Source organism: Erpetoichthys calabaricus, chromosome 9, assembly GCF_900747795.2.
Source record: "Erpetoichthys calabaricus chromosome 9, fErpCal1.3, whole genome shotgun sequence".
In the NCBI taxonomy this organism is placed as follows: Eukaryota; Metazoa; Chordata; class Cladistia; order Polypteriformes; family Polypteridae; genus Erpetoichthys; species Erpetoichthys calabaricus.
Genome location: NC_041402.2, coordinates 110,068,052 through 110,081,174, shown reverse-complemented (window position 1 = coordinate 110,081,174; position 13,123 = coordinate 110,068,052). Strand labels below are relative to the sequence as shown.

At 41.5% G+C, this 13,123-nt stretch overlaps 1 protein-coding gene across 1 annotated transcript in view; it reads left to right on the top strand.

Moving 5' to 3' along the window:
* The first annotated feature begins 1,822 nt into the window (after positions 1–1,822).
* nudt19 (nudix (nucleoside diphosphate linked moiety X)-type motif 19) overlaps positions 1,823–13,123 on the top strand; it is a 36,344-nt gene continuing 25,043 nt past the window's right edge. The window contains exon 1 of the mRNA XM_028810067.2: positions 1,823–2,579. Within this exon, the coding sequence (XP_028665900.2) occupies positions 1,827–2,579 (753 nt within the window). The 5' untranslated portion in view covers positions 1,823–1,826. The remainder of the gene's footprint in view (positions 2,580–13,123) is intronic.

Sequence of the window (13,123 nt, the reverse complement as noted above, 5' to 3'; positions counted from 1 at the left end):
CTAAACTTGAGGTAAAGCGTGCATGCCAACAAGTTGCCATGGTGACATATTTAAACATAGACATAGAATAACGACGCCTCATGACCAGCAGAATCGTACGTCAACGTTGCCGCCATATTGTGAGTGGCATTGCTGTGGAGTGAAGTAATGAATAATGTGCTGCTTGGGATTGTACAAACCGCTGTACGCTCCAAATCAGACCCCAGGGGATTTCATTTCATAGGTAAGGCTGAACAATTGTTTTGGTTATATTTGGCCATTAGAAAATCCGTTTTATAATCTTTACTTTAGCTAAGCCAGGCTAAGCTAGCAAAGCTATGCATTTATGTGCTCAAGTGAGCCTCCAAACAACGTTTTGGCTAAACGTATTTAGTCACTAACTATGCAGATTGTTGTTTGCTGTTAACATTTCTCAAACTTGATGATGTTTTTTCTCAAGGAGCACATTGAGGAAACACAGTTTGAAATTGACAACCATCATTTTATGCTCATGTCTTTAGTTGTGTCTGTCTTCCACAAACTAAGGCTGCACCATATTGCCAGACTGAATACTCTCAAATTACAGGATCTGAGTGAGCGAGACGGAGTTTGAGTCTGTAGGAGATCAGTGAGGTTGTGGAGAGCTTTAAATGTTAAGAGCGGTATTTAGTATTGTATTCTGCAGTTAACAAGGAGCCAGTGAAGTTGAGAGAGAATAGGTGTAATATGTTCAGTGGATTTAGAACAGCAGGTTATTATCCTGGCAGCAGAATTTTGAAGAACTTGTAAGCGATGGATGAGTTTTTGTGGCATGCCAGATAGAATAGCATTACAGTAATCTATACGTGAGGTGACTCGGGCATTAACCAATACTTCAGTACTGTGTTGCGTAAGAACAGGACAAAGTCTGGAAATGTTTCGAAGATAGAAGAAGGCAGTCCCCGAAATGTTACTTATAGGTGAGGAATTATTTAATAATAATAATTATAATTATTATTATTTAATAATTGCCATTATTAGTGTATAAATAGATATAAATAATTGCATTTAAACGATTCGCCAAAAACCCGGTTTCCAAGTCTACCTGTATTAGTTTAAATGGCACTTTTGCCACTCGCAATAACGCTGACGCGCTGACGTATCGTGTCGACTGGGAAACACAGTGAATGCGCCGTCTATCTGTATATGTCTATGTATTTAAACTTGAGACAGTGTCAGCAGTCAGCTACTCCACTACACAGTGCCACCAGTCAGTGTGCTCTAATCCACTGTGCCACCACTCAGTATGGCAGCTGTCTGTGTGGCTTATTTGAATCACATTAAGGTAATTCAGTGTTAAAAGTAAGTTCAATTATGATTCCTAACAGCAAACGACTTCTAACTAACAACATACCCACAGAAAAACAAAAATGAGACTGCATAGATAAAAACAATGAACGAAGGCGCCTACAACGCGCTTCTGAAACACCAGAACCAAAGGAGTCACGGCTCCAAAAAGAAACAGCTTTAGTACAAATATATTTATTTAATTAAATGAAAACTTTTCCAGGACGCTCCCACCCTCCATGATTTTTCATTCCTACAAAGATTAGAGGGAACAGAAAGTAATTGCCATTCTTGGATTTGCGATTCTTTAGAGAATCGGGGGTTTACTGGTATAATATATATATATATAAAAAGACATCTGACACTAGAAGCCGCTGATGAACCCTTCTGTTCGTTGCCAGTCTGTAGCAGCGAAAAAAGTTAAAAGCAATAAGGTTTAACAGACGTCATTGAATTGGATCAATGTTTGTGTAACGTTAATCAAAATGGCCAGGAGGTGTCACTAGAGAGGTGAGTGTCAAATGCATCGAAGCGTCTACGATAACAAAGAAGTAGGTGCTTCTGTGGTGCCGTTTAATAATAAAATGAACGTATCCCTGAAATATTGGAAAGAGGCGGCCACGCTGATACTGGCTGCTCGAGCAAGTTGCGTATCTGTTGCGCCGCGATCAGCCATTAACCCGAATTTTGATTATGAGGTTCTGCTGCTTAAACGCAGTGCTACAAGCAGCTTCATGCCTAATGCCTATGTCTTTCCGGGTGGGCTCATTGACGATGCGGATTTCTCTTCCGACTGGGTCGACATCTTCAAGCCATTTTCTTCTCTTCCTGGATTCGGACTTGGGGTAGTTCAGCAAGATCCGAAGACACGCTCCCCCCTGTTTGCCACAGATAGGATCGAGCTAGGCTCCCTTGTGCCTGGGGAGGTGGCCTTTCGAATCTGTGCAATTCGTGAAACATTCGAAGAGTCGGGTATTCTGCTTGCATTGCCACAAGGAAGGACAGGCCAGAAAACCGGGGAGTTGCCTGGTGCGGTACAGCAGGATGAGCTGATCAGTTGGCGGGCGCGTATTCTACAAGAGCCTAAGCAGTTTACGGAAATGTGCCGGGAGCTACAATGCATGCCGAACATCTGGGCCCTGTACGAGTGGAGTAACTGGCTCACTCCGCCAGACTTAAGGAGGAAGGGGCGGTACGACACAGCCTTTTTCGTTTGCTGCATACAAGACGTCCCAAGTACTGCTCATGACAAGAAGGAAATCATGCACTACAAGGTGACAGCCGTTCGTTACAATTTTAGGCACAGTCGCAGGCAACGTGCCCAGTTTCTTTACATTCTTGGTTTCTCTTCTCAGCGGATAACTATAAATAATATTTGGATCATTTAGTAAGAGCTTTTATCCATTCGTTGATTACTTTAATTTGAGACCAGACGTGCTCTGTAAAAGAACACTGATGTGGAAGTTTGGCTTTTTCAAACAAACTGGCAGTAGTTAATGTTGCAGGCATTTTCTACATCTGTTTTATTTACGACCATTTTATAAGCATTTGGCAAGTGAAATTTATTTAAACACTCGACACTGTTGTTTGTTTTTCGGAGTCTGAAATATATTTTAATATGCATAGGTACTGATGTTAAAAAAAACAACTTTTCAATTGTGAGCCAGTTGTTTAAGCAGTCTCATCCGTCTCGGACAGTGTAACAGTTTTCTACATACTCCTGATGTTTTACTGTCAGCCACCAAAGAGAGTTGATATTTTAAATGTATATATTCTCAAAATGTATAAAATTAGATACAAGAAAAAAGAATTCTATAAAAATTAGAAGTTTACAGCAAATTTAACTAGGTATTATGCTGTGTAACATTATATGAAACTTTTGCCCAGACAAAGTGTGTATTACAATTATTATCTTTGAATATTGCAATCGTTTTATATCGTGCCTTCCATAATAATAACTATGACAAAGTGAATCAGAAATATTACTGGTGGACCTGATTTGTGTTTCAGAGATGACACTGTTAACGAGCACCCCAAGAGTAATGTTGCCAACTTTCATTATTTTACCTTACAGATATAACAGTGAGAGCAGACTGGTTGCCCTGTAGTTAGCACAGTTTACCACTCAAAACCAGAGTTTTTGATTCAAAATGAATACATATATGATCATGGTTTGTGGGGGGTTTCCTCCTACATTCACAACAACCTGTCAAATTTTAAATGGCGATTCCAAATTGTGTGATTGGGGTGTGCAGTGGATTGGTGCCCTGTTACTACTTAGATAAGTAGAGTTAATGACTCCATCCCCTCCAAGTCTAAATTGCATTATGTGTGTTTGAGAATGTCATGATTATTTAATAGTGATGCCAGGCCCGGCCTTAGGTATTATGGGGCCCTAGGCAAAAGGGGGGTCCAGGGGCCCCCTAATGGGGGCAGAGCCCCCCTGGAAGCTCTGCGAAATGCGTGAAAATTAGACCAAGGAGACGTTTTCTTGTAACGTTACGAGGTCATCACCCTGCAAACCCTGTGAACGTTCGACCCATAGAGATCTTGACTCAAACCGCTCCGCTTTTATAGACAGCCGCCCACGCGGACACAAACCGCTGGCCCACTTGATTTAAACATGCGAGGGGAGGGGCGGGCCAGGGGCCTGGCCGCCGTCGATCCGGGGCCCTAGGCGGTCGCCTACTTCACCTATGCCTAAGGCCGGGCCTGGTGATGCAGCTGTTAAAAGAGTCAAGATGTGTCCAGCAGGTAACTTCGTTTGATGCTGGAGATCACAATGGGGGAATGGCTCTCTCAAAGCAACCACTGTGACTAAATAACTTCAAAAGGAAAATAAATCAATCATGGCACAATTAATAATTTTATACTTTGCTTATGTTATAGAATCTTTAAGCATAACATCCACTGGAAGTGTTTTGGGAGAGCCAAGATAAAAGTTAATAAAAATTAAAGCAACAGCAGAGATGCGCTTAGTACTTTGGATATTATATTCTCCAGACATTGTAGGAGTTTGCAGAAGTTTTCAATGTGGAAGGTTATGGAAAGCTGCAATCCAAAAGTCCCAGGGTTAAGCAGATCAGGAGCTGTGGTGCTCTTATAATGTCCAGGGTCCAACAGTGGTGAGTTCTTAACAAGTTAAGGTGTGTGGCAGCACTTTAGGATTTTAATGTTTTGATGCCATAAGCCAATCAGTGCCGAAGTAGGAGTTTTACCCCTTCTTTTCTAGATAGTCTTTTGCAGGGAAAACTCGGGGGTTGGTGGCAGGATTGGTACTCCAGCCACTGTAAGAAACCAGTGTTGTGCTGAGGTGTCACCCTTTGCACGGCTGCACTTGGATCTCAGTCTGAGTGGTGTACTGTGTGATGAGTGCGGCAACGTGCTGTAATCAGCACATGCTTCCAACAACAACGACTTTGTAAAACAAAGAACTTTCTCTGCCTTCCTGGCCTAGCCAAAAAAATGATTCCTCATGGATTTATATAGCACAGGAATGAAAATAAAGGCAAGCATTACATAACAAAAAGGAATAACGAGCACTGTAACAAAAACAAATATATATATTGTACTGTATATTGTATACCAAAGAATAATATTTCTATAAGCAGGTGATTTATATGATGCAAAGCGTATTAAATACACACTGAATATCATTTATCTTCCCAAACACTTAAATCCAATTAAGGGTCATGAGAGGCTGTAGTCTATCCTGGCAGTAATAATTGCAGCGCAGGAAGTAGCGCTGGACAACATTCCAGTCTGTCACAGGGCCCACACATGCACACTAGAATTGGTTTGGAGTTGTTAGTCAATCCAGCATGTCTTTCCAGTTGTGAGAAGAAACTACACTGAGAGAGGATGAATGTGCATATTCCATATGAGCAATAACTAGGCATGTGCCTTGAACACAGAATGCTACCCCAATGTTTAGTCATGTTTACTCATGGACCCTGTGATCATCAGAGGTGACTTTGTGCAGATGGTGCAGACCTATCAATACCTGGGAGTGCAGCTGGATGATAAATTAGACTGGACTGCCAATACTGATGCTCTTTGTAAGAGAGGACAGAGCCAGTTATACTTCCTTAGAAGGCTGGCGTCCTTCAACATCTGCAATAAGATGCTGCAGATGTTCTATCAGACGGTTGTGGCGAGCGCCCTCTTCTACGCGGTGGTGTGCTGGGGAGGCAGCATTGAGAAGAAAGACGCCTCACGCCTGCACAAACTGGTGAAGAAGGCAGGCTCTATTGTTGGCATGGAGCTGGACAGTTTGACATATGTGGCAGAGCGACGGGCTCTCAGCAGGCTCCTATCAATTACGGAAAATCCACTGCATCCACTAAACAGTGTCATCTCCAGACAGAAGAGCAGCTTCAGCGATAGACTGCTGTCACTGTCCTGCTCCACTGACAGACTGAGAAGATCGTTCCTCCCCCAAACTATGCAACTCTTCAATTCCACCCGGACATTAACATTAACAAGGTTACTGTCTGTTTTTACCTGCATTGTTATCAGTCATTAATTTAATACTGTTTTTTGTATCAGTAAGGTGCTGCTGGAGTATGTGACTTTCCCTTGGGATTAATAAAGTATCTATCTATCTATCTATCTATCTATCTATCTATCTATCTATCTATCTATCTATCTATCTATCTATCTATCTATCTATCTATCTATCTATCTATCTATCTATCTACAAGCAGTGAACAAAAGTTTTGTCTTATGGCTTTATATGGAAAGGTACATAAGAAAGTCAAAAGAGAAATAGCAATATTTTATTTTGCCAAGTACCTTTCACTGAGAGCATTTTCCAAATTAGTTCTTCTTGTGTATGTTTCATGTGAAACACTCTCAAAAACCACTGAGAAAGGTATAAAGAGTGTGACAGGCGGCCGGGTCCCATGCCCGGTCGGGACGCCCCTTCTGTATTTGTTCCGGGGGAGCAGCTATGGACATCTCACTACCTCCCCCGGGATGCTTGGTGGCTGACGATGGTGCCTCAGTTTCCCGCAGGGTTTCCTGGGAGATGGAGTTCTCCACAACCCTGTGGGGAGCTGGGGTGGCTGCCAGGGGGTGCTGCATGGAGCCAGGAACCCACCTGGACATCTCTGCAGCCCCACCCGGAAGTGTAATTAGCCACTGGTGATCAAGCACCTGGAGCACTTCTGGGTGGGCTATAAAAAGGGCCAGCATCCACCACTCAGGAGCCAGAATCGGGAGGAAGAGGACGAAGTTGCCTGGGAGGAGTGGTGGTGCCAAGGTGGAGAGAAAAGAGTTGTTTTGTGGTGTATTAGTGCTTGTGGGACTGTGTTGTGGCTGGAGGGATTACGGGGAAGACGTGCCCTCCAGCTGAAGAAAATTAAAAAGACTATTTATTTTACACGTGCCTCTGCATAAGTCTGTGCTGGGTCGGGCGCTATATAGCGCCGTATTACAAGAGTAAGATTACAAATAAACCATTTTTATATAGCACCTTAGTCAGCATAGTTGTTAAATTCACTGTTACAGCTTCTGAAATGAAATTTATATTTTGCTTAATTGTGTTTTATATCTCCGTAATGTCACTAATGAATAGGCCTCTACTTGAACACATTGGTATAGATTTACAAGTATTTGTGTCACTAGACCTTTTGCCAGAGTCTCACTCTGTTTTTAGTGCAGTCTTATATCGGGAGTACGTGACTGGTCAATCGGAATGTGTAATGTTAATGCAGTGTCTTTGTGTACATGGGGAAGAAACACAGTTTACTTCTTTGTCATTCGTTAACTCCCATATATATATAGTGAAATGGTTCAGCGACAGTTAACCTGTGTGGTCAGGCAGTGGAAGGACAGACAGGAAACAGTCAAAATGATGGGATACTAACCGGATCATGACTTTTAATTGTCACGAGACGAAACAAACAAAAATTAAAAATAACGTAAAACTGTGCCAATGAGCTATTCCTGATCAGGGAATAGCTCAGGGAAAAAGAACAACAGGACAAAGTAAGCAGTAGTCCCACCTCTCATCTCAGCGGGTTATACCTTTCCCTGGCCCTTAGAGGAGTCCTCCGACGCCCATGCATGACACCTGCTAGGGTAGCAAGCTTTGCAGGATAGGCTTAACTTTGTCTTGTATTACTATAAGTAACTGTGTTATCGTACAGACACAACTAAAACACTAATATAAAGCTTAGAATCATAATATTCTTTTGAGATAAAGCCTTTGTTTTTGAGGATGAAATGGCAGATTTATGCACAGGAGGCTCTTCATGCTCTTGTGAAAAGTATTTAGTATAGTGATTTCAATGTTCATAATTCACCGATTCTGTTCATAACTTTTATGGATAGAATTTCTAGGCGCAGCCAGGGCGTTGAGGGGGTCTGGTTTGGTGGACTCAGGTTTGGGTCACTGCCTTTTGCAGATGATGTTGTCCTGTTTGCTTCATCAGGCTGTGATCTTCAGCTCTCTCTGGATTGGATTTCAATGTACACACCTCATTGGGTTTGGAGGACTGTGACAATAAAGACAAGTTGTTTTATTTTGAATGACATATAGTTGAGAAAAACCTTCCTGATCAGTGTTACTGTATGTGCATAGTTATCATTGCACTGATGAATATGTATGCTTTGTACTGCAGATTCTCAAATTTGCTATCTGGGTAAGGTATGTTGTCACTAATGCGAATGTTTTAATTACTTTATTTGAAATAGCAATGCCATTTTGGTCTTTGTGTATGCACTTATTGAACATTAATATTGGCCAATGTAAAATCTCTAAAGCTTGGGTCTCAATTTCTTTTAAATAGAATTGTGCTGCCAGTTAGGCTGCGTTGTAAGTACACTTAGCAGGTAAGCCGTATTAGTTTGTCGGTTGTTTTATATACAGTATAGTGTTCCCAAAAATGTGCCTTTGAAATGTTTCACAGTAGCACTGCCAGTTTAGCCTCTGTGTATGTGCTTTTACCTTCTGAGCCTTGTAAGTTCCTAATGTAAGCTCTGGGAAACGGGTGCCTTATTTGGACTAGTGGTGCCAGTTTTGTATACGTATGTGCATATACTGTATCATGTGAGTTTTTCTGGTTTGCAATCTCTTATTTCATAGTACTACAGTAGTTTGCAGATATACTAGTCTGTGACACAATTGCGTTAGTTTTAAGAAGTAATATTAATACAGCTGACTTCTCGACCAGTTGTTTCTCAAGTGCTTCTTACGCTTGTTTTTTGATATCTCAGTCACAAAATTGATCTTTGTGCCATGGATCAAAGACAGTAGATTGATAGTATAGTTGCTCAGAGAATGCGCCAGTGAAATAGATTGATGGTATAGTTGCTCGGAGAATGCACCAGTGAAACGTTTTGTGACAATCTCAAAAAGTGTGATTTTCGCCATCTGAACTCCAGAATCTGACTTGTCACACTTGCTAGGCAGACTTTTAAGTGCTTCGACAGACAGAATCACATCTGCAATTATAAATTAATGCGCGCTTATGTTGGCACGTCCTGCTGAAACATTCTTGCTGGGGTACCAAGGTCTGTCTGTGTTTCTCTCGGCCATGTACTTAACTATTCACCTCCCAATGGCAAAACAGTCGGAGATGCTTTGGTGGCTCAATAAGCATTCATTTACAGCAAGCTACAAAGTGTGAGCCTTGCCGCTTAAACTTTTAATGCCACTTTCTTCCATAGCATTTGCCATATTGCAAGCGTTGTCACGAAGCACAATGTGCACATTACTTTTTGAAATGTTCCACTTTGTTAACATGGGATCGAAAGCTTATGCAATGAAAGTTGCAGAATGAGAACTCTTTTTACCTCAACATTTTCGTCAATCCAGTGTGCCATTAGACTCAACATACTCATGGGGCTGACTTCTGAGCTCCACATGTCTGTAGTGAAGCTAATGCTGGTAACATTGTTTCTTAAAAGCTCATGGATACAGTGGTGTGAAAAACTATTTGCCCCCTTCCTGATTTCTTATTCTTTTGCATGTTTGTCACACAAAATGTTTCTGATCATCAAACACATTTAACCATTAGTCAAATATAACACAAGTAAACACAAAATGCAGTTTTTAAATGATGGTGTTTATTATTTAGGGAGAAAAAAAATCCAAACCTACATGGCCCTGTGTGAAAAAGTAATTGCCCCCTTGTTAAAAAATAACCTAACTGTGGTGTATCACACCTGAGTTCAATTTCCGTAGCCACCCCCAGGCCTGATTACTGCCACACCTGTTTCAATCAAGAAATCACTTAAATAGGAGCTGCCTGACACAGAGAAGTAGACCAAAAGCACCTCAAAAGCTAGACATCATGCCAAGATCCAAAGAAATTCAGGAACAAATGAGAACAGAAGTAATTGAGATCTATCAGTCTGGTAAAGGTTATAAAGCCATTTCTAAAGCTTTGGGACTCCAGCGAACCACAGTGAGAGCCATTATCCACAAATGGCAAAAACATGGAACAGTGGTGAACCTTCCCAGGAGTGGCCGGCCGACCAAAATTACCCCAAGAGCGCAGAGACGACTCATCCGAGAGGTCACAAAAGACCCCAGGACAACGTCTAAAGAACTGCAGGCCTCACTTGCCTTGATTAAGGTCAGTGTTCACGACTCCACCATAAGAAAGAGACTGGGCAAAAACGGCCTGCATGGCAGATTTCCAAGACGCAAACCACTGTTAAGCAAAAAGAACATTAGGGCTCGTCTCAATTTTGCTAAGAAACATCTCAATGATTGCCAAGACTTTTGGGAAAATACCTTGTGGACTGATGAGACAAAAGTTGAACTTTTTGGAAGGCAAATGTCCCGTTACATCTGGCGTAAAAGGAACACAGCATTTCAGAAAAAGAACATCATACCAACAGTAAAATATGGTGGTGGCAGTGTGATGGTCTGGGGTTGTTTTGCTGCTTCAGGACCTGGAAGGCTTGCTGTGATAGATGGAACCATGAATTCTACTGTCTACCAAAAAATCCTGAAGGAGAATGTCCGGCCATCTGTTCGTCAACTCAAGCTGAAGCAATCTTGGGTGCTGCAACAGGACAATGACCCAAAACACACCAGCAAATCCACCTCTGAATGGCTGAAGAAAAACAAACTGAAGACTTTGGAGTGGCCTAGTCAAAGTCCTGACCTGAATCCAATTGAGATGCTATGGCATGACCTTAAAAAGGCGGTTCATGCTAGAAAACCCTCAAATAAAGCTGAATTACAACAATTTTGCAAAGATGAGTGGGCCAAAATTCCTCCAGAGCGCTGTAAAAGACTCATTGCAAGTTATCGCAAACGCTTGATTGCAGTTATTGCTGCTAAGGGTGGCCCAACCAGTTATTAGGTTCAGGGGGCAATTACTTTTTCACACAGGGCCATGTAGGTTTGGATTTTTTTTCAACCTAAATAATAAACACCATCATTTAAAAACTGCATTTTGTGTTTACTTGTGTTATATTTGACTAATGGTTAAATGTGTTTGATGATCAGAAACATTTTGTGTGACAAACATGCAAAAGAATAAGAAATCAGGAAGGGGGCAAATAGTTTTTCACACCACTGTATATGTAGCAATCACATCATATAATGCAGGCAGTGAGACATCTGCAAAGTATCCCTGGCTTGGAAGAATGTACCGAGGATGAGTGAATGATGTAGTAGCTGGCGAAATCCCTCGTCTTCATCTAGGGAAAAAGGTTGGTTAGTAGTTATGCCTTTAGCTCTGGTGCTGTCTTGAGGAAACGTCTTCACGTTCTGAAGGGTCTGCTTTATGAGGCTACTGCTAGCGTCTTACTTAACTTTCGTTTTGGTAGATTTAGTGGCTAAAAATTCTGTGTATAATTCGTTATGGTGGTTCTTCAGATGGGTAATTAAGTTTGTGATATTAAAAGAATTTTGTGAGCGCATGGGGCTGTGCTTACATGCATGTTTTTCTGCAGCTTAATGTCTGCCTCAACGAACAATGAAACCAACATTTAATTATTTAGTGAACTGACAATGTTTATAAGCCCAAATTATATCGGTTGGCAGTATTGATTTAAATGTACACATTTGACCGATTTCGAAGTCGTCATTTTTAATGAACATCGGCCGATAACAATACAGTTTCTGATATATCGTACATCCTTAATTCAAACTAAATTGGTTTTATTCATTTTCCACCATTGTAGAGGATCGCACTCACTGTCTGTATCAGCCATCTACAGAGAGCTTTGTGGCTCTTCCTCAGTTGCATGGCTGCTGGCAAGACCAATTTCTGAACATTTTGGTGCTTGGCCAGTAGGATGGAAGAACTGGGTAGACAAGCTGGCAAGGCTACAGACTTCTCCGACACAATAGATGGCTGTCTCCCTAGGTGATGCTACCAGTGCGGACACCAGCAAGGCACGCTGGGAACTGGAATCTGATTGAGCATCCGTGTCTTGTCCCTTGGGTGCCACAAGGGGGTGCTGCAGGGAAATAGTCCCCGGTACAATTTGGAGGTGTGGATCAGAGGATGAGATGAATAAAAGAGGAATTGTGTGTTTTGAAGAGTTATTGTGAATTTATTATTGATAATAAATCATTTATTTGAACCCAGGTCTGTGTTTATGTAGTGGTGTCTGACGTTTGGGAGGCTGCAGCATGCCTTACAGGTCACTTTATATAAGCTTGGGTCACAAAGTTACACAGGAGACTGGAAAATGGATAAGGCATTCAAAGTACAAAATCTTTATTGCTGAACTGGCAGGTACAAACACAAGAACTTATTAAAAAGGGGTCTGTCAACAGCAGAAAAGCACACAGGTTGCAGCTGCCAAATGTGGCGGTCCAGCTCTCCTCTCCGGGTCAAAAAAACACAAAGTCCTCCTCATCAAGCGGGTTCAACATTTTGGAAGCAGCTACACGGTCTGAGGGAGAGGACAGGAGAGTGAGCCGTTAGGTGGGCCGGAGCTTGGTCTGATAAATGTTGTAAACCTCATGCAAGAAACGTGTTGCGCGGTAACCTTGCAAGCCTGCAGCAGATCCAACAAAGGGAATAGGCTAGAGTGTATTTGTTTCTCATTGAAATACTGTTTAAGAGCAGTTGTGTTTTTTTGCCATAGGTTTACTGTTTAACAGAGAGACAGCTTTTAGTTAAGAGTGTAAGAGCATGCAGCTTGCAGTGCAATGAAGTACACTGCACATGAGCGACAGTCGGCACCTTTATGGGCAACTAACCAGCGGTTACATCTGTGTGTGTGTGTGTGTAATATATATATATATATATATATATATATATATATATATATATATATATATATATATACTGTATATACAGTGCATCCAGAAAGTATTCACAGCGCATCACTTTTTCAACATTTTGTTATGTTAACAGCCTTATTCCAAAATGGATTAAATTCATTTTTTTCCTCACAATTCACAATTCTACACACAACACCCCATAATGACAACGTGAAAAAAGTTTACTTGAGATTTTTGCAAATTTATTAAAAATAAAAAAATTGAGAAAGCACATGTACTTATGTATACATGTACACATGCCTTTGCTGTGAAGCTCGAAATTGAGCTCTGGTGCATCCTGTTTCCCCTGATTATCCTTGAGATGTTTCTGCAGCTTAATTGGAGTCCACCTGTGGTAAATTCAGTTGATTGGACATGATTTGGAAAGGCACACACCTGTCTATATAAGGTCCCACAGTTGACAGTTCATGTCAGAGCACAAACCAAGCATGAAGTCAAAGGAATTGTCTGTAGACCTCCGAGACAGGATTGTCTCGAGGCACAAATCGGGGGAAGGTTGCAGAAAAATTTCTGCTGCTTTGAAGGTCCCAATGAGCCACAGTGGCCTCCATCATC